Source organism: Onychostruthus taczanowskii, unplaced genomic scaffold (genome assembly GCF_017590055.1).
Source record: "Onychostruthus taczanowskii isolate IOZ18803 unplaced genomic scaffold, ASM1759005v1 scaffold91, whole genome shotgun sequence".
In the NCBI taxonomy this organism is placed as follows: Eukaryota; Metazoa; Chordata; class Aves; order Passeriformes; family Passeridae; genus Onychostruthus; species Onychostruthus taczanowskii.
In genome coordinates this window covers 2,145,134-2,165,132 of record NW_024507105.1, presented here as the reverse complement: position 1 = coordinate 2,165,132, position 19,999 = coordinate 2,145,134, and the positions used below count along the sequence as shown (strand labels likewise).

At 63.1% G+C, this 19,999-nt stretch overlaps 2 protein-coding genes across 6 annotated transcripts; both read left to right on the top strand.

Moving 5' to 3' along the window:
* Positions 1–20: 20 nt before the first annotated feature.
* On the top strand, positions 21–15,280 carry LOC121347621 (signal transducer and activator of transcription 5B). 5 transcript variants are annotated; one of them, XM_041426395.1, is made up of 19 exons: positions 21–86; positions 9,671–9,808; positions 9,893–10,049; positions 10,132–10,221; positions 10,364–10,538; positions 10,612–10,742; positions 10,833–10,984; positions 11,060–11,215; positions 11,297–11,476; positions 11,613–11,700; positions 11,800–11,922; positions 12,072–12,164; positions 12,282–12,488; positions 12,663–12,757; positions 12,824–12,954; positions 13,630–13,800; positions 14,003–14,054; positions 14,242–14,349; positions 14,417–15,280. In XM_041426395.1, the coding sequence occupies exons 2-19, from the start codon at positions 9,681–9,683 to the stop codon at positions 14,541–14,543; spliced, it is 2,364 nt and encodes a 787-aa protein (XP_041282329.1). In that variant the 5' UTR covers positions 21–86; positions 9,671–9,680; the 3' UTR covers positions 14,544–15,280. The 5 variants fall into 5 exon arrangements, with proteins under 5 accessions (XP_041282329.1, XP_041282330.1, XP_041282331.1 ...); XM_041426396.1 differs by having other exon boundaries at positions 26–86; positions 9,657–9,808; XM_041426397.1 differs by lacking the exon at positions 21–86 and adding an exon at positions 5,658–6,027.
* A 391-nt stretch (positions 15,281–15,671) lies between these two features.
* Positions 15,672–19,058, top strand: GHDC (GH3 domain containing). Its single transcript, XM_041426479.1, is given in 8 exon segments — positions 15,672–15,994; positions 16,076–16,206; positions 16,281–16,857; positions 17,111–17,294; positions 17,384–17,455; positions 17,564–17,697; positions 18,048–18,136; positions 18,241–19,058. Coding segments are annotated over 8 exon segments (1,599 nt in total). The 5' UTR covers positions 15,672–15,783; the 3' UTR covers positions 18,442–19,058.
* Positions 19,059–19,999: the final 941 nt, after the last annotated feature.

Here is a 19,999-nt window from a genome sequence, read left to right as displayed (position 1 = left end):
GGGGGCAGAGCGGCGGCGGAGCCGAGCGCCGGGAGCCGCCGGGAGCCGCGGGAGCAGCGGAGCCGCAGCCGCCGCCGCGGCCGCAGGTGGGCAAGGACGGGAGCGCGGAGCCGGCATTGGTGCCAGGACCGGACCGAACCGGACCGAGCGGGCCTGGACCCCGTCCGCCTTCCGCAGCAGGGCCGGGCGGGGAGCGGCGCGAAGCAGGGGCGTTCTAGTCCGGTCCGGTCCGGTCCGGTCCGGTCCGCACTGTTGGTGTTTCGTAACCCCGGGCGGGCGCAGCTGGGCCGGGCGCGGGGCTCGGCGGGAGCCCGGCTGGGCCCGCGGGCCCCTGGGCGGGCGGAGGCGGCAGTGGGGCCGCTCCGAGGGGGCGGCGGGTACGTCCCGGGCCCGTCCTGGTGCCGCGGCGCATCCCGGGGCGGGGGCGCTCCTCGCCCGGCGGAGCGGGGCCGGTTTTCGCACGCGGGCCCCGCCGGAGCCGCGGCCGCGGAGGGCGGCTCCGAGTCCCGGTCCCGGGCCGAGGGGAGGATCCGGGACGGCGCGAGGAGTCCCGTGCAGTGCCGGGGGGGGTCCCGCCGCAGGCAGCACACCGAACCGGGATGGCGGGAGTGCGAGCCCCGGTGCTGTCGGTGGCACACGCGGCTCCGCGCCGCGGGGCGGGTGGGATCGTTCCCCGGCGGGAGCAGGGACACCACGGGGACCGCGGCGCCCGGTGGCCTTTCACCCAGCTCGGGCGCGGCCGGTGACTGGGAGCCCGCGGGAGCCGCGGCCACCTGTCCAGCGGGTTACGGAGCTGTCAGGGCTCCGTGCCCGGCCGGCCCCGGGCTCGTGCCAGGCCGGCCCCGGGCAGCTCCTGCTCGGCGGCTCCGGGGCTCCGGTGTTCGGCTCGTACCGGCGCTGCTGAGCGCGCCCCGAGCTGCGCTGGCACCGCCGATGGGCCGGGGCTGTTGGCTCGTTCAGTTCTCCGTGAATTGCCGTGCTGGGCACACCGTGGCACAGGGGCAGTGACCAGCAGCGGTTTGGTGACAGTGTCTGGGGCGCGTTGTGGAGTGGAGACAGGGCTGGGCACAGGGTAGCTCAGCGTGGTTTGCCCATAGCAGGAGCATTGCACACAATGTCCCTGTGGTGCCGGGCCCTTGGTTAGAGCAGGACATTCCTGGTTGTGGGCTGGCTCGCTGTGCTGGCTGCCTGCGGCCAGCCCGGGTCCCTGCAGTGCTCGTGCCTGTGCCCAGAGCAGTGTGAGCCCCAGCAGTGGCATGCGAGGGACATTTGGTGCAGGCACAGTGAGGTGCTCTGCAGAGCCTCACCACTGCCCTGGGCATCGGGATCCAGCCCTCCACGGTGGGAGCTCTCTCCTCCAAGTCCCGACTCCTGGCCCAGGTTCTTGTGCTCCTGAAGCCATCAGGATGGCAGCCTGACCTGATGTGGTTCCAAGGATGTGAAGATGGAGACTGTCTCCCTGGGTTTTTTAGCTGTTCCTGGGGAGCTGCTCATCCCTGGGGCTGGAGAGGGCTGTGCTATGCCCTCCTGTGCCAGAGGAGGAGGAGTTCTGGGGTGGGCTGAGAGGTGCCAACAGCCTGTGTGCAGGACATGGGAGAGCTGGGCTGGGAGCAGGGCGTGACAGGTGGCTGTCACCCACTCTGTGTTTTGTGGCACTTTGACAGTGCCCTGCTTTGGGGGTGTTGGGTCCCTACAGTTGTCACTAGAGCCACCTTCACTGGGTCTGCTGCACCTGCCTTGTGCCAGGGCCAATGCTTTGGGGCAGGGTTAGGGATGCTCTCACCATACAGGGAGCTGCAGCTGGGGATGCTCAGCACAGGGCACACAGAGCCTCTGGAGGGACCTTCCCCTCTCGCTGTAGGGGAAGTGCTGACTCCAAAGTGACTGTGAAGGCTTTGCCATGGGGTTTCCCAGCTCTCTCTCGAGTGATAGCAAAACTCAGATACCCTGCTTGTAAAAAATCCCTGCTCCCTGCACTCTGCGACGCCGTGGGCGGCGAGTGGCGACTGCTTTGGGCCGAGTACACTGAAGTGGCCCCATCAGCCGGGAAATTACTTTCTAGTTTGCAAGGAATGACTGTAAGGTGGGTCACACTCAACAGGCTTCACGGCAGCCCGGGGATGCCAGTGGGAATGCAGGCAGGGTGAATGGGACCTTCCTGCCATCAGCATCCCCTGGGTACCTGCTCTGGTGGCAGCATCTCTCTGCCTGCCCGGCTGCAGTCACTGCCAGTGTCCCACACACTGTGAGTGCTGCCCTCGAAGCAGCAACTGCAGGGAAGCCAGGGCATGGCTAGGGTTAGGGTTAGGGTTGGAGTGCCCACCTTGCCAGCACGGATCAGGACTCGGCTCTGCAGCCATGCAGGCAGCTCCAGCCTGGGAGGCCGTGCTGGCTCCGGGGCTCCGGCACGCTCCGGGAGAAGTAGCCTCGACAGCTGTAATGTTTCTGTGGCATGCCTTTCCTTTCATGGGGTGTCTATTTTGCAACCCCCAAGTGTTTTGATCCCGGGAGGAAGGGGGCGGGGGTGTTTACCCTGGCACCGCATGGCTGGTGCAGGGATCCAAGTGGTGCTGGGCATGCCTGAATTTCACATGCAGCAACAGTTCTAGCAACATCTGCTGGCTGATAAAAGGTAGGCTGCTGCACGTCGCTGCTCCCGCCGCGTTGAGAAACGTCGAGGGGGAGGCACACTGTGAACACGGCTTCCTGGCCGATAGGGCTGAGCTGACTTGCTGATAAAGCAGAATCCACCCATCTGGCTGCACCAGAGGGGCCAGGAGCACAGGCTGCACGCAGGCACTCAGTGCTTCCCTGAGTGCTGGGTCCTGCTTCCCACTGTATCAGGAATGATGTGCCGCCGAGCTGGGACAGCCACAGCAGCATAGCTGAACCACAGCACAGTCACAACCCATTCCCGGTTCGAACAGTCACTGGTGAGTTTTGCAATCTCCACTTTCAGTGTAACTTTGTGTTATGAGCTGGTTTATAGCACAGCTCTGCTGGGGAGGGAACTGGGGAAAAGGGTGGTGCTGGAGAGCCACTGCCTCAAAGAGCCAGAGCAGCGACCCAGCCCTGCCCACCATGTGCTGGGTGCTCATTCTGTGCGGCCTCTTGTCCCTATCACTCAGTGGCCCTGCAAAGCCTTTAGCAGAGGAAGAGGCTGCTCTTGCTGGCAGTTCTGAGTCCCTGCACCAGCTGGAACCACTGAAAAATGATCTTTGTCCTCTCTGGTGTGAATACTCGACCGTGGTGCTGTTGGGCTGTGGGCCCAGGGGTGCAGCTTCTCTGGTTCTGCTTGTGGAGATGCTGTGGTGAGGCTTATGGTGCAGCTCAGGGGCAGGAGCTCTGCTGCTGCTTCAGGGGCTGGAAAGCCCATCCCAGGGCCAGGAAAGCCAAAACCCACCTGGATGTATTTGTGTGTGTATGGATGCACGCTGTTCTTCACCCCTCTCTTGATTTGACTGAGGATTTTGCTGCACAAACCACTGACGTTGGTTGTTTTATTCTCTGTCTGACTAGTCCCCCCTCCTGCCAGCATCCCTGGATGTCTGTGTATCTCCTCTTCCAAAGGCAAGGCTATACTCCTCTCCATCCTGCTCTGCTGACGTGGTGCAAGAGCATTTCTGTGTGCAGAGCTGCTGCAGCTCCTGGGGATGAACTCTGGGAGTGCAGTGGGGGGATGCAGGAGCTGCTCTGGTGTCCCTCTGGCTCTCCCTGCTCACCACACATCCAAAAGCTTCTGCTGTGCCAGCCAGGCTGGCCCTACAGGACAGCCATGCCAGGCCAGGGGTGAGGAGGCTCCTGCACCATGTCCCCAGTCCCAAGGAGAGCTGGAGCATGGCACTGATCTGAGGGGATGGATGCAGCCAGAGCAGTGCCGTTGGTGCCCACCTGGGTCCTGCCCAGCAAATCCAGTCTGGCTGTGGGTGGATTAGTGCCATTGTGTGAGCTCACTGGAGCATGGCAGAGAAAATGAAATTGTGTCTCCAGACCCCAATCGGGACTAATTCGATGCTGAAATGAGTTTAATCCTCAGGTCCTTCGCCCGGCCTGTCCCTCCTGGGCTGGCGCAGGTCTGAGCAGGGATTAGCACCGAGCCAGGGGCTGTGATGGATTTGGCCTCGGTGCAGGAGGCTGCCACAGAACCTGTGGGACCCCAGGGCTGTGCCCTCAGCGTGGCATCACAGGGATTTGGGGTTGGGCATTATTAGTGTGGAGGGAAAATCCCTTCCTTGAGTGTCCTGGCATGGGGCAGCTGCACGTCCCTGCCCGGGCAAGGCCAGAGTCTGGGATGCTGCAGGTGGTCAGTGGCTTTGTGCCTGCCATGGGATTCCCCCACCAAGCCAGGGGAAGCTCCAGAACTCTGAGCTGGCAACTCCCTGCTGTGCCAGCCCCAAAGCTAGTTAATTCAGCTGCTTGGCCCCAGGGAGCCAGGAGTAATTAAAGCTCTGCCCAGCCTCTCTAATCCTGTCTGGGGGTTTGTGGCGGGGGCAGCACCAGTGCTGGCAGGGACTGGGCTCCCCACGGTGGATGTCCTGCAGGACTCATGCCCATGGGGCTGGCTGGGCACTGGGCTCTGCAGGACCATGTGTCCTGCCCAGCAGTGCTGGTCCTGCTGCCTGCTCAGTGTCTGAAGGAATCCCACTGGTGCCTGGGCAGTGCCTGTATCTGGCTGTGCCTGCCCCAGGGTGCCTCTTGGTGCACTGAGGTTTTGTCGAGGTTCCAGCCATTGGATTCAAGGGATTTTGCTGGGTATTTTGGTGGTTTTGGTTTGACGCAGGTTTCTGGGCTTCTCTGATTGGAAGAAATCTGAAGTGAGGAGGAAAACCTTTCCCAAGGGTGGCAAATGCTGGCAGGCAGAGAGCTTGGCCCGTGGTGCAAGATGAGCTGTCAGCAGTCCCCAGCACTGATGCCCCTGGCACCAGTCCCCACCTGGGGCATCTCTGCCTGTGTGGGACTGGTGTCCCCCCTGGGCAGCATCAGGTCATGCATGTGGTGCAATTCACGGTGTGAATTCTCTGCTTTTGGCTCTCAGAGTTGCTGGGACACTTGGACAGTCCTGGTGCTACTAGTTCCACCTCTGCCTACCTACTCTGCTGCTGTGGGGCTTGTCGCCTGTGCTCTTGGGAGGGCACGTTGGGTTACCAGAGCCAGCCATGCCTCTTTCATGAGTGTCATGGTACAGATGTTTCCAGTGTGGGCTGAGTGGTTCAGCTGCCTCCTCCCCGATGCCACCAGGGCGAAGCCATCAGTTGCAGCCACTTTCTGTGGGAGACAAACAAACCCCATCAAAGCACGGAGCTTCTAGAAGGAGCTCGCTCCCGAGCCCGTGGGCACTGCCACCTCTCAGGCAGAGCTGGAAACCACAGGCTGGTTTAAAACATGCGAGCAGCCCTTGGCCTCTGTGCCGGCTCCACAGTGCGTCGGTGCCGCAGCTCTGAGCAGGGCTGGGGGCTGCTCACCATCACCCGGCGCTCCCGCTGCAGGCTCTGCTCCAGGGCCGTGAGCAAAGCTGGGCGTGCAGGTCAGGGGGTCCCGTCTCCCCCCATTGCCGAAATCCTGCATGGCTCCCTGGGGTCCCTCCCTGGCTCCCCAGCCAGCCACGGAGCTCAGTGCCGGCTGAGGACAGAGGCTGTGCCTGCTCTGGCACCGGAGCGGTGTGAGGGGCCGAGGGGCAGAGTGTGCCGCCCCGCCGGCAGCCGTGGCAGAGGTGGCTGCCAGCTCTCGGGGGCAGGCTGTCCCGCGCAGGCACCTGACATTTTGGAAGGAAATAGCTGCTCTCTGCTCCTTCCTGTAGTGCGCAGCCAGCGAAACGGCCGCCCGGGAGCCCGGCTGTGCCCGCCCCGAGCCGTAGCCGGGCTGTCCTGGGGCCGGACGCCAGAGCGGCGCGGGGGCAGAGCGGGGCCTGAGCGCGGTGAGGGCGGCTGCAGGACCGGGCACTGCACACCAGGCTCCAGCGGGGCCTGAGCGCGGTGAGGGCGGCTGCAGGACCGGGCACTGCACACCAGGCTCCAGCGGGGCCCTGCGGTGAGCTGGTGCGGGCAGGGGCCCGCTGAGGGCGGAGGGGTGGCTGTGTATGTGTGGGTAACCGGAGCCCTCCGCTGTGCCGAGCGCCCGCTCCCGGCTGTCACCTCCACCGTGTCCGGGGCCCGTCTGGGGGCCGGATCCTGCCCTGAAGGGATCTTGCTTGGAGCCGCCCACCTCGGAGGGCTGCAGGACAGCTTCCCGCCGGGCCTGCCGGGGGCAGCGGCAGCGCTGGCTGCGGCAGCACCGGAGCCCCTCGGCGGCACCACCGTAGGGTGCAGGGTCCGGCCCTGCGGCCACAAGCGGGGCCGGCTCTGACCTGGAAGCGATCGCGGGTTCCCGGAGGTGCCGAGAAACCACGTGTCCGTGTTTACTGCGGCGGGAGGCGCGGCGGGCGCAGGGCCGCTGCCGCCGGAGCCCAGCGCCGCGCCCCTGCCCCGGGAAGACACCGCTCCGGAGACCCCCGGGCTGCCAGAGCACCGGGCGAAGGGCAGTGCGGGAGCCGAGGGACTGCGTGGGTCGAGGGAGTGGGGTGGAGGGTTATAGCCAGAGCCCAGTGGTCCCCCCAGGCCTTTGGCTAGCCCTTGGCCCCTGCCTGGCCCTTCACGGCACGGGTCTGGGCAAGAGGCTGCGGTCGGGGGCTGTGCCAGCAGCACGGCAGGGGTGTCCTGCTCACGAGGAGGTCTTGGGACTGGCTCAGTGCAGGGAGCGTCCCGCGGCAGATTGCAGTGAGCATCCCGTGCAGAGCATGCTCTGGCCCCGGGGTAGCTGCTGCTTGTGTTTGGGTTTTGCCGTGCTCATGGCATGTGGGAAGCTGCTGCTGCCGTCCTCATCCTGTGAGGCATTTCCCTCCTTTTGTCTGCCCACGGATGTGCTCTGGCTCTCCTGCAGCTGGGGACTTGCTGGTGCCTGCTGCCACTGTGCCTGCAACCCTTTCCCAGTGTGATCATGTCAGTCCCCTGGTTGCCTCCAGGCCCAGCAGAGCTGCCACCTTCCCTGTCTTCCCCTTCCCTCGCTGCTACCTCTGGCCTTCTGAGCGCCCTTTTTGAGTGGGTTTCTCCTGTTTTGCATTGGGTTTGGCAGTGCTTCCCTGTCAGCAGTGGGCAGTGAGGCCATAAGAGGCAGAAATGATGTCTGCTGGTTCCCCTCTCTCTCCTCTGTCCCTGTGTTGCTGGGGTCCCTCTCTACAGCTCTCAAGTCTGTCCTCAGCAGTGGTCCTGCCCCGGGAAGCTGCTGCCTGCGCCCCTTCACAGGCAATAAGTCTGGTGAGCACGTCGCTGTGGCTTGTCGAGTGCTGCTGGTTAACCGAGCTGCAGTGACGGGTGGGTTCCAGCTCGCTGCCAGTGAGTAAATGCAAAGTAGCCTAAACCACTACAATTATCTGCCTCTTGCAGTTGTTGGAGTGCGCATGGAGCCGGTGGCTGCCGTGCGTAGCTGATCCACGCCAGTGCTTGAGGCTGCAGTGGCCCTGCTGGGGCTGGAGGTGGCATTGGGGTGGGTGAATGTCCCTGGACATGGGGGTGGATCTGTCCCTGGGCTCCCATCTCTCGGGCAGCTGCTGGTGCCACCGAGGAGTGTGATGCTGGAAAGTGATGTTAGGTATGGTCCAGGCCAGGGCAGTGGCTGCCAGCAGCAGCCAGGTGCAGGAGCAGGGCTGCCTTGAAAGGGACCACAGTGGGATCATGGTGCTGCAGCTTATGCTGACACAGAGTTGCTGCCCCAGCGGTGCTGAGTCTCACGGCCAAAAGTCTTCCCATGGCACTGGTTGCTTGTGCTGGGGTGGTCAAGGTACCCTGCAGCCCATGGTGAAGTTTGGTTTGCCCACAGGTGGGGCATGGAGACAAAAATGAGACAAATTTCTCCCAGGGAAATTGCATGTCCTTCTGCATTGACAATGTCTGTGGAGGTGGTGCTCAAGCCTGGTGCAAATGGTGTTTTGGGGCACACACCAGGTGAGCTCTGCCACTGTCAGTCACTGCACAGCCCCTTGTAGAGGCACATGTGGTGCTGGTGCTCCTGCTCCCAGGCTGGCACTGGCCGAATGCAGTGCCTGCCAGCTCACCACAGAGCAGCCAGAGACTCGTTGCTTAACAACATGCTAGAGTGGAGTAGGAAGTGTTTTGCACTGTGAGATGGGAAGAGATCACCATTTTATCAACAGGCAGGGCAGTGTCTGTTTGCTCTGTGTCCGTGCAGATGTCCCCACAGTTCTGGGGACTTCGGTCACTTTGTGGTGCAGTGGCACTGGCATGGCTGTTCTTGACTCTGCCCCTTATCAAGCGTCCACAATTTCCAACAGCAGCATGTCCTGCTGTCAGCCATCCCACCTTCCCTTTCCTCCTTGCTGGCGTTCTTCTGCCTTCCCAGGCCCCTCCTTGCCAGCAGCATTTCCAGCTTGGTGATTTCTGTGAATGTGGAAACGTTCCTCCCTTTTTATAGAGGAAAAATTCATTTTTAGCCAGCTCTGGGTTATTGTTCCTCTTCCTGTTCAGGGGCGGGTGTGCGTGGCTCAGGGGCTCCGGCTGTGGCTGCTCCACTCGGACCTGCTGCCACTGTCCCCCAGCATGTGCCCCTGACTGTATGACAGCACCAGCTCTTTTGGAGCCCTGTGGGCCACTGGGTATTTCTGAGGCCGAACAAAATGCTTCAGGGAGGGGGGGAAGCACAGTCCCCACTGGCTCAGCCCCTCTGCTTGTCACCAGCCGTTGCAGTGATCAGGTTCTGGCTTGGTCACCTGGCCTTGGGACACATCCAAGGCCTTGTGCCCCTGCCTGGCCCCTCTGTGTGGTGCCAAATCCCAGGTGGATAGAGTGTGAGTGTATCTAAATGCTGTTTACTGTACTGCTGCCTCCTCACTCAGGGGGGACCTTGAGCCCCCTCAGACCCTCCTGTGTCACTCACTGTCACATCACCCTCACACAGCCAGCTGCAGGCTGTTTCTCCAGCCCCCTCTAGCCACAGGTGATGCAGGGGACACACTGGATTTTAGTAGAGGTGCTGTCACCACTGTCTCATCCCTGCCTGCCCCTCGGGGAGCCAAGGCTGTGTGGTGGGTGGAATCCCTGCATGGAGCCAGAGCCACCCTAAAACTGCTTTGGGAAGGTCCATGTGTCTCCAGCAGGACATGGGGTACACAGCGGCCCTGGCACTGGGGACTTGTCAGGGACTGTGGTGCCACGTGGGCTCTTGGGGCTGGGGCTGTTCCTGCCTGCTGGCGCTGCCAGGGTGTGGGCAGGAGCGGGGTGAACGCAGGGGGGGCCTCTGCTCTGCGTCACCCTGGATTTCTGGGCAGCCCTTCCTCCCCCTGGCCTGTTTCCTCATTCGCGTGGCCTGCGATGGCTGCGATCCCGTGGTGCAGTGAGGGGAAATGAGAACCATGTGGAGAGGCCATGCAGAGGCACGTCCCTGGCCCTGGGCACCCCCAGGGCTGTTCCTAGAAAAGAGGGGGTGACTCAGAGTCAGGGTCCACTGCCCCCGCATGCCCTTTCTTTCAGCAGCTGGAGACAGCGCTGGCAGCACCAGGGACTCCGGGCACTCCTGCCGAGGGTGTAGGTACAGCGGGGGCCAGACCCCTTGGAGCACAGTGCCTGCCTGTCTCCTGCTGGAGCTGAGACAGTGTGTCTCCCTGACAGTGTGTCTCCCGCAGGTGCTGAACCATGGCGGTGTGGATCCAGGCCCAGCAGCTCCAGGGCGAAGCCCTGCGGCAGATGCAGGCGCTCTATGGGCAGCACTTCCCCATCGAGGTGCGGCATTACCTGTCGCAGTGGATCGAGAGCCAGGCATGGTAGGTCAGGGTGTGCCCTTCCCAGGGGGTGCTGCGGCTGCCCCGGGGTACAGGTGCCCTGACACCTCTCTGCTCTGCATGCAGGGACTCTATCGACCTTGACAACCCCCAGGAGAATGTGAAGGCGACACAGCTTCTGGAGGGGCTGATCCAGGAGCTGCAGAAGAAGGCAGACCACCAAGTGGGTGAGGACGGCTTCCTGCTGAAGATCAAGCTGGGGCACTACGCCACGCAGCTGCAGGCGAGTGGGGGGCTGTGGGCAGGGGTGCAAGGCCAGGGGGGTCCCTGCCCTGTGCCTGGCTCAGGCAGTGCTCTCCCCACAGAACACGTATGACCGATGCCCCATGGAGCTGGTGCGCTGCATCCGGCACATCCTGTACCACGAGCAGCGGCTGGTGCGGGAGGCGAACAACGTGAGTGTGGGCTGGGAGGGGTGAGAGAGGGACAGGGTGGGGGGATGCTCAGGGGCTCTTCTCCATGATGATGGGAGCAGCCCTGAGGCAGGAATGGGGAGGGTCCTCTCGCTGTGCTGAGCTCACCCTGTGTCCTGTGCAGAGCCCTTCCCCATCTGGCTCCCTGGTGGACGCCATGTCCCAGAAGCACCTGCAGATCAACCAGACCTTTGAGGAGCTGCGGCTCATCACTCAGGACTCGGAGAATGAGCTCAAAAAGCTGCAGCAGACACAGGAATACTTCATCATCCAGTACCAAGAGAACATGCGACTCCAAGGTGAGTGGGGGGCTGAGGGGCATGGGCCTGGGGTGCTGGCATGGCCAGCTCTAACACCATGCCCTGTCCCCAGCCCAGTTCTCCCAGCTCTCCCAGCTGGGCCCCCAGGAGCGCATGTCACGGGAGACGACGCTGCAGCAGAAGAAGGCATCGCTGGAGGCCTGGCTGCACCGTGAGGCCCAGACACTACAGCAGTACCGTGTGGTGAGTGATGCCACCTGGCTCCTCGTGATGATGTCCCCACGATGCCCTGTGACACTGTCCCTGCACCCCTGATGTTGTCCCACCTCACAGGACCTGGCTGAGAAGCACCAGAAGACGCTGCAGCTGCTGCGCAAGCAGCAAACAACCATCCTGGATGATGAGCTGATCCAGTGGAAGCGTCGGCAGCAGCTGGCGGGGAATGGGGGCCCACCTGAAGGCACCTTGGATGTGCTGCAGACCTGGTGAGTGCCTGGTGGGGTGGGGTGGGATGGGACAGGATGCTGAGCCCAGTGGGTGCTGAGCCCTGCTCCCCCCAGGTGTGAGAAGCTGGCAGAGATCATCTGGCAGAACCGGCAGCAGATCCGCCGTGCCGAGCACCTGTGCCAGCAGCTGCCGATCCCAGGCCCAGTGGAGGAGATGCTGTCAGAGCTGAACGGAACCATCACTGACATCATCTCTGCCCTAGTCACCAGGTACAAGTTGGGCCCAGCTGGATGGGGGGCCAGGTTGGCCCTGCCCCCTTCGCAGCCCCCCTGATCCCCTTGTCCCCCCAGCACCTTCATCATCGAGAAGCAGCCCCCCCAAGTGCTGAAGACACAGACCAAGTTTGCAGCCACTGTGAGGCTCCTGGTGGGCGGGAAGCTGAATGTGCACATGAACCCCCCCCAAGTGAAGGCCACCATCATCAGCGAGCAGCAAGCCAAGGCCCTGCTGAAGAATGAGAGCACCCGCAAGTAATGCCAGGGGTTGGGGGTGTGTGGCAGGGGCTGCCATGGCAGTGGGGAGCAGGGTGTGGGGCAAGGGAAGGGCTGCACTTTGCACAGCTCCCGGTCCTTGTGTGCCCTGACTCCATGTGCATTCCTGTGGCAGTGAGAGCAGCGGGGAAATCCTCAACAACTGCTGTGTGATGGAGTATCACCAGGCCACTGGGACACTCAGCGCCCACTTCCGCAACATGGTGAGTGCCCCTGTTCCCCGTCCTGTCCCCTTGTGTCCCTCTGTGTTCACCCTGTTGTCCCCATCTATTCCTCCATGCTCACCCCTGGTGTCCCTGCAGTCCCTGAAGCGGATCAAGCGCTCGGATCGCCGCGGGGCTGAGTCAGTGACAGAGGAGAAATTCACCATCCTCTTTGAGTCGCAGTTCAGTGTCGGTGGGAATGAGCTGGTCTTCCAGGTGAAGGTAAAGCCACTGTGTCCCTTCTGCAGGCCCTAGATAAGCCATGGGCACTGTGCCCACAGGAGTAGAGCTGGGCTGGGGCCACATGGGTGCCCGTGGGTGATGCTCCCTTGGTGCCCCACAGCCCATTCCGGTCTCCTTCCTCTCGGCAGACCCTGTCCCTGCCTGTGGTGGTGATTGTGCATGGGAGCCAGGACAACAATGCCACAGCCACCGTGCTTTGGGACAACGCCTTTGCCGAGCCTGTGAGTGCCAGTGCCGTGGGGGCAGGACAGGCCCCATCTGCCCCATGTGGGAGTAGGGCTCAGCCTCATGGTGGGAAATCAGGCAGAGCTGCTGCTGACCATGCTCTCTGCCCCCAGGGCCGCGTGCCCTTCGCTGTGCCCGACAAGGTGCAGTGGCCACAGCTCTGCGAGGCGCTCAACATGAAGTTCAAGGCAGAGGTGCAGAGCAGCCGTGGGCTGACCAAGGAGAACCTGGTGTTTCTGGCACAAAAGCTCTTCAACAGCACCAGCTCCCACCTGGAGGACTACAGCAGCACCACAGTGTCCTGGTCCCAGTTCAACCGGGTAAGTGGCCTGGGCTCTGCCCAGAGCCCCCCCAGTGCTCATGCTTGTGGGGCTGGATGGGGTGTACTGACCTAGGGGTCCCTGAGTCTCTGCTGCTGTGCCCAATGTCTGTGCTGTGTAACAGAGGCTCAGAGGCTAGTGACAGGAGTGCTCATTATCTGGAGATTTCAACAGGAAAACCTGCCTGGGAGGAATTACACCTTCTGGCAGTGGTTTGACGGGGTCATGGAGGTGCTGAAGAAGCATTTGAAGCCGCACTGGAATGACGGGTAAGAGCCGCCCTGCCCTGTGCAGCCTGGCCCGAGCCCCAAGCCCTGACGCCCTACTCTGCCTAGGGCCATCCTGGGCTTCGTCAACAAGCAGCAGGCGCACGACCTGCTCATCAACAAGCCCGACGGGACCTTCCTCCTGCGCTTCAGCGACTCGGAGATCGGTGGCATCACCATTGCCTGGAAGTTTGACTCCTGTGAGTGTGTGCCAGGCATTGGCATCCCTGGACACAGTATCCCTGGCCCCAGCCAGACCACCTCATGCCTGGGGTACTGGCACTGCCACAGCAGGCATGCTGGAGTCATCCTCAGGAAAGAGGCGAGCACCAGAGCTCCCAGAATGCCTTAGCTGTCCCGTGAGGAGTGGTGCTGCCCTCGCTCACTGCAGCCATGGCTGTGTCAGGCCCAAACACTGGCAGCAGTGGGGAGGAGGAACCAGGCTGAGCCCTCCAACCCAGCCCTGGGGAATGATATGGACTGTATGAAATCCAGTTACTTGGTGGTGCTCCCCAGTGTCATTACAAGGCTCCCCAGTTGTCAGGGGTGGTCTGACCCCATGCAGAAGTCTGTTGCTGTTCACAAGAGCGTCCTTTGGAGGGCCACATGACTGAGAAGCACCACAGAGCCCCATGAAGCCCCATGGTGGGGGAACATGTCAGGATGAGGCCAGACCTGCCTTGGCTTTGCTGTGCCTCCTATCTTATCCCATTTTCTGGCAACCTGTGCTTTATGCTCAACTGTTGCTGGGGGAGGGATGCATTGTGGGACATGCTGTTTGCTGCTTGATGTGACCTCGCAGCCCACGTCTAGAGCACAGCCAGGAGCTACTGCAAATTCCGAGATTCACCACGATCCTCATGCTTATCTTGCAGCTGAGAGGATGTTCTGGAACCTGATGCCTTTCACCACCAGGGACTTCTCCATCCGCTCCTTGGCTGACCGCCTCGGGGATCTCAGTTACCTCATCTACGTGTTCCCCGACCGGCCCAAGGACGAGGTGTTCTCCAAGTACTACACGCCGGTTCTCTGTGAGTCCACGCCAGGTAGCGCTGTCCCTTCACCCCACCTGTGTCCCCTCTTTTGTCCATCCAGCCAGGATGGAGCTGGTGTTGTCAGCATCCCCCTGCCCCGGGGCCACACCGGCCCCACAGGGGCTCTGCAGCGCCACGTGTGAGCCCCCAGCACTGCCCGGGGTCGTGGCATGTGCTGGCGCTTGGGGCCTCAGTGCTGCCTCCTTCTCTCTAGCTAAAGCTGTGGATGGATACGTGAAGCCACAGATCAAGCAAGTGGTGCCAGAGTAAGTGTGACCCTGAAGGCAGATCCTGGGCAGTGGTTGACCATTGAATTGGCTGGGTTGGGTGGCAGCCCAGGACACTGAGGAGCTCAGGTCCACCACCAATGGCCACACTGGTGCTGAGCCTTGTGAGACATCTTGGTGACTTCACCCGTGGGGCACCCAGTGCTCACGAGACCCTTCCCCACAGGTTTGTCAACGCATCAGGAGATTCTGCCCCTGGAGGGGCCACCTACATGGACCAGGCACCCTCGCCTGCCGTCTGCTCCCAGCCTCATTACAACATGTACACCCAGAAGTGAGTATCACGCCCCTACCCCTGTACTGCTGCAGCTGGTCCTCCCCTCACCGCCTGTCTCCCACAGCCCCGACCCTGTGCTGGACCCTGAGGGTGATTTTGACCTGGAAGACACGATGGATGTGGCAAGGCACGTGGAGGAGCTGCTGCGGCGCCCCGTGGACAGTCAGTGGATCCCCCACGCCCAGTCGTGACAGGCAGGCGCCTGGTCCCTTGCCCCTGGCCCCGGCGCTGCGGGGACTGTGCTGTGTTCGTGTCTCTGTGCCAGGGGACAGCGGGTGGGCCCTGCCCCCAGGATTTGCTCTGTGCTGCCCCGAAACACAGGCTGGCGTCCAGCTCTTTGGTGTTTATGCCCTTGTATAAACGGCAGCGGATTTGTCGCATGGTTTTCCTGTATGTTCCTTTTAAGAGGCCCAGCTTCGGCTTTCCGCTTCTGCCAGCACTGGCCCTGCAGCCCCTCACCCCCCGTGGGGCTGCTGGGGCGGGGGCCGCCCGCCCGGCCTCAGGTTCGCTTTCGCAGTCGTCACTAAGAATGTACATGTCGCCTTCTTGTTCTCCCCCGCGGCTCCGTTCCCAGGGGTGCGTGAGGGCAGAGGGCAGAGGAAGGGTTCTGCCAGGGCTCCCCCAGCCCGTGCTGGTGCTCTGCTCCACAGTGGCAGGGTCCCTGCACCTCATCTTCTCCTCTGCCCCCAAGGATGCAGGAGCCCCTCCGGCTCCCGGCCTCGGTGTCCCCTCTGGAGCCGGTGCAGCATGAGGGTGGCAGGGTGCGAGGGCACCCAGCGAGGGCAGTCGGGTGGGCAGGGGGTTTGGGGAAGCGGAGCCCTCTGCCCGCTGCTTCTCCCCTCGCCTGGGCGGGAAACTCTGGGGTCCTGGCCATGTTATTTTTCTATCACAGAGTAAATAAAGCACGGAATATTTTTGTAACACAAAAGCTCTGGGTGCCACGTGTGTCTTGGGACAGAGGTGGGTCCCTCTGGGGCGCTCCTCATCTTGGGTGCACCAGATGAATGCTGGGGCTGGGCCCGGTGCTCGGGGTTCCTGTCCCCGAGGGCAGGGTTGTCGGGCCTCAGCTGGCAGAAGCTGGGCGGATCCTGGGGCTCTGTCCGGGCGGGAGGTGCAGGGGCTGGGGCCGTTTTTCGGGCAAAAAGTAAAGTAAACCGGATTAATTGCCCTGTTTTTCCAAAGAGGGAGCTTACTCTTCATGGAGGGGTAGAGGGCGCTGGTACTGGGGGTTCAATTGCGGTTGAATTCCCCGCCGAGCGGGGGGCCCGGGGCGTGCTGTGGAAAGGTGAAAATGAAAATAAAACTGAAGCGGGGAGGGGGCGGCGCCGGGCGCGATAAATCTCCGTCATTTCTGCCGGAGGCGGAATAGCCGGGTGGGTGAGGGGGGTCCGGGGCCGGGTCCGTGCCCTGGGGCGGTGTCCGCATTCCGCGATGCTGCCGGCGGTGGCGGTGGCGGTGGTGGCCGTGGCCGTGGCTGTGGCTGTGGCCATGGCCGTGCCCGCGCTACGGCACCGCTTAGTCCGTTCCGCGCTGCGGCGCGCCGGGCGCCGGTACCGGCGGCGGCTGGAGGCTCTGGACAGCGGCGTGCGACTGAGACAGGAGCGGCGGCTGCGGTGCCTGCTGGGCACCGGCACGGCCGGCGGTGAGCGCGGGGCTGCGGGAAGCGGGGCGAGAAGGGGTCGGTCCCGTGGTTGCCCTTCTCAACTTGTGCCTCTCCCGGCAGGATGGGAGGAGTTCCAGGAGCGGCATCCCCTGGGGCAGCCCTGTCGGGACGAAGCGTCGGGGGTTCCGGTTCCACGGCTGCGTCTCTGGGCTCTGCTCCCCGGCTGCTGGGACACCGACCCCCGGCTGCAGGTACGGGGAGCGGCGGGCGGGGTGGGCTCGGATCCCCGCAGGGTCTGCCCTCCTGACCCGACCCTTCCCCGCAGGGCTCCCTGCTCTACCTGGATGCCCTCGGCGCCGCCTTTCCGCGGGCACTGGCCCGCCGGGGCACGGCCCTGCTGCACTGGAGCCCCGGCTGTCCCCGCGCCCCGGCGGGGTGGCCGCTGCCCACCCTGTACTGCACGCCGTGCGCGGCGGCTGTGCTGCCCTCGCGGGCCGCTGCGCTGCGGGTGCAGCTGCTCTTTGCCCTGCGGCAGCGTGCCCTGCGTGTGCTGGAGGCCGGGCTGGCAGCCGAGCTGCACGATGCGCTGGTGACCCTGCGGGCTGAATGGCCCCGGCTGGCCCAGGAGCTGGAGCTGGGCAGGCTGAGCCCCCAGCCCGGGCTGCCCGAGGGGTTGCGGGACCAGCTGCAGGCACTGCTGACCCCTGCTGTTGCCCGGGCAGCCGAGCTCCGTGCTGAGTGTGCCCGCGGCTTCGAGGGCATCGCGTTGCGCCTGTGGCCACGGCTGGAGGTGGTGGTGGTGAGGACGATGTATGGTGCAGAGCGGCTCTACTGCGACTCCCTCCGCCAGGCTGACTGCCAGGGGCTGCCCTTCTACTGCCCCTTCTACCAGGCAGCAGGAGGTGAGTGTCCCTACGCTGGCGTGTCCCCATGGCCTGCCCTGGGTGCCCACAGGGAACTGCTGCCATATGGCAGCACAGATCTCCCTGCCCCAGCAGATGCTGGTGCATCTCTGTGCTGCATTCCCTTCCTGTGACCTCAAAACACCTCACTCCTGGCACCAGCAAAATTTCCCCCTTGGAGAGGGGTGAGGCTTCTGTGGGCAAGGATGGGGGGTCTGGGGAGCTCACATTGCCATATGCTGTCTCTGCCCAGCCCTGCTTGGTGTAAACCTGTGGCCAGTGGAGCCAGTGGCCTGATTTGTGCTGTGCCCTGACTGGGCTTTCTGTGAGTTCCTGCCCTGCCTGGCCAGCAAGGAGCCACGGACCGTGCTGCTGGATGAGCTCTGGGAGGGCCGCGAGTACAGGCTGGTTGTGACAGCCCAGCCAGGAGAGTACAGGTGCCTCCTCCCTGCTGTGTAGCCCTGGGGGGCTGCCTGCCCCAGCCCCATGCGCCCATGTCCCCCTCACACTCCCCCTGCCCGTGCAGGTGCTGTACTGGGGAGGTGCTGAAGGTGACTGGCTTCCACAAGCAGTGTCCCGTGGTGGAACCTGTGCGCAGGTGAGGACACCCCAATGCCTGTCCCTCACCTCAGGGAGCTGGGCCCATTTACAGGCAAGGTCTTAACAGGAGGGTGCCAGTGACCCACCCTGTGTCCCTGCACCGCAGGGAGAGCCAGACACTGAGCGTGCGAGGTGAGAGCATCCCTGAGGAGCAGTTCTGCCAGAGCCTGTGCCGCACCCTGACCATGTGGCCGGGTGCTCGCCTGATTGACTACGTCTGTGTGGAGAGCAGCCTGCTGGGTGAGTTCCCCTGAGCTGTCCAAGTCCCCCTAAAAGTGTAGCTGGCACTGCATGGGGGTCTGCAGGTTTCCTGTGCTGCAGCTCAGTCCTGGCACCAGCAAAATTCTGCCCCTTGGAGAGGGGTGAAGCTTCTGTGGGCAAGGATGGGGGATCTGGGGAATTCACATTGCCACATGATGCCTCTGCCCAGCCCTGCTTGGTGTAAACCTGTGGCCAGTGGAGCCAGTGGCCTGATTTGTGCTGTGCCCTGACTGGGCTTTCTGTGAGTTCCTGCCCTGCCTGGCCAGCAAGGAGCCTGTGCTGCAGCACAGGAAGCTGGCAGCTTTAACCTACTCGTGGTTCTGCTCCAGGTGACTCTTCGGGGCCCTGTGCCCCCCACTACGAGGTGTTCATGGAGCTGCAGGGCCTGCGGGACCTGTCGGAGGGGCAGCGCTACAAGGTGAGCAGGACATGAGCTCTGCTCTGGGGCTGTGTGGGGTGGCTGAAGGACACAGCTGGTGTGTCAGTGTGGGACCAGCACAGGCAGCTGCCCTCTCTTCACAGCTGGACCAGTGTCTCCAGGAGGATTTCCCCACCTACAAATCCTTCCGCTTCAAGGGCAGCATCGGGCCCCTGCGCCTGCACCTGGTGAGGCCCAGGACCTTCACCCAGCTGCGGGAAGCACTGGGCTCCCCTGTGCCCATGCCCAGGGTCCTGCGTGAAGAGCAGCTGCTGCAGCTCATCCAGGGAGCAGTCATCTCCTAGGGCATCTCCTGCAGCCTTTCCACCCTGGGGTTCACTTGGCATGCACTGTCTGAGGAGGGGCTGTGTCCCTGGGGTGGGAGGGCGGGGGGACAAGGGTGCCCAGCCCCAAGGGTTTGGCTGAGTGGAGCAAATGGAGACAGCGAGCTTGACTGTGATCCATGGCAGCAGCAGGCACCGCTGGGCACCACTCAGTGCTGCTGTGGAGATGGAGCAGGAGCTTGGGAGCCTCACAGGGCAGCGGGATCCTGCAGCTGCAGGACCCCCTCACTGCTGCCTTGGCAGGACCTGCAGCTGCAGTGGAGTGTGTGCCTTTCCCAAGGGACCACTGTGCACCACAGCCCGTGGCTGAGGCAGAGGGCTCAGCAGAAACCTGCAGGAGCAGGAGGAGCAGAAGAGCTGTGCCTCATCACTGAGCACTGGGGCCCTGTGGCATTTTGTCCCCTGGCAGGGACACTGCGGGCAGGGCTCAGGTGGCTGGTGGTGGCAGGTGTCACAGAGCAGCCCCAGCTGGGCTTCAGTGCGTGTCCACTGGTTTAAGAATAAGCTCTGGTGAGGGCTGCTTTTAATGTTTTGCAAACCAAATGCAAAATAAAGGAGGATTATCTTTTTAAAATAAATAAAGGACCGCACTCTGGGATTGAGTTTTTAGACTATTATTTTTAATCTTCATTAGAGATTGCTCGAACAGTCTGATTGCTCTGCGGGCTGAGGAGTTGCTGCTGTTCTCAGGGGTCCTGGGGAAGGGGCAGTCATGAATATTTAACCAGCTGAGCACTCTGGGGGCACCAGGCTCTTTGTGCCTTTGAGGCACATGTGTACCATCAGGAGGGACTGGTCATTTCCCCTCCTGCTCATTAAGGGTTATTTCCAGGGCTGGTGAGGGCGTGTGGGGCACCTGCTGTGCCGCAGCTGCTGCTGGTGGGCAGGAGATGATGTCTTGAACAAGGCTCACACAAAGCAAAGCATCCCCCGGCACAGCCAAGACCCTGCAAGGGATGAACCAGGCTGAGGCCTGTGCTCCCACCCCTGCTGGAAAAACCTGCAGCAAAATTTCTGCTCCAGGTCGGGGAGAAGCTTTGCCTTGGGCTGGGAGCACCCTGAAACAAAAGCCTCGAGGTGCTTGCCTGGCAGAACCGTGCGGGGCCGGGGCTGCGCGGGGCGGCTCTGCTGGCACTGCCGTGCCTGGGCACCACCCCGGTGGGAGGGCAGGCTGCTGGGCAGGGCCAGGCTGCTGAGTGCCCGGCTGCCTTTGGATGCCAGGCTGCGGGGTGGATTTGAGTGCCCGGCTGCAGGGAGCAGCTTGTTTTGGGTGCAGGCTCGTTTGTGCTGCTGGTACCAAGGCTGGAGGGTGCGGGTGCCCGGCTGAAGGATGCCAGGCTGGGTTTGCGTGCCCGGCAGCAGGGTGCGGGCTCGGCCGGGGTCCCACGGGGATGGGGCGGCTGCCGGGCCCGGGCGCTGCGGTGCGGGGCGGAGGCCGGGGATGCCCCGGCGGTGGAAGGTGCCGGTGCCCGGTGCCCGTCCGCGCTCCCCGCCGCTGCAGCCCGGGGCTCGGCGGCCG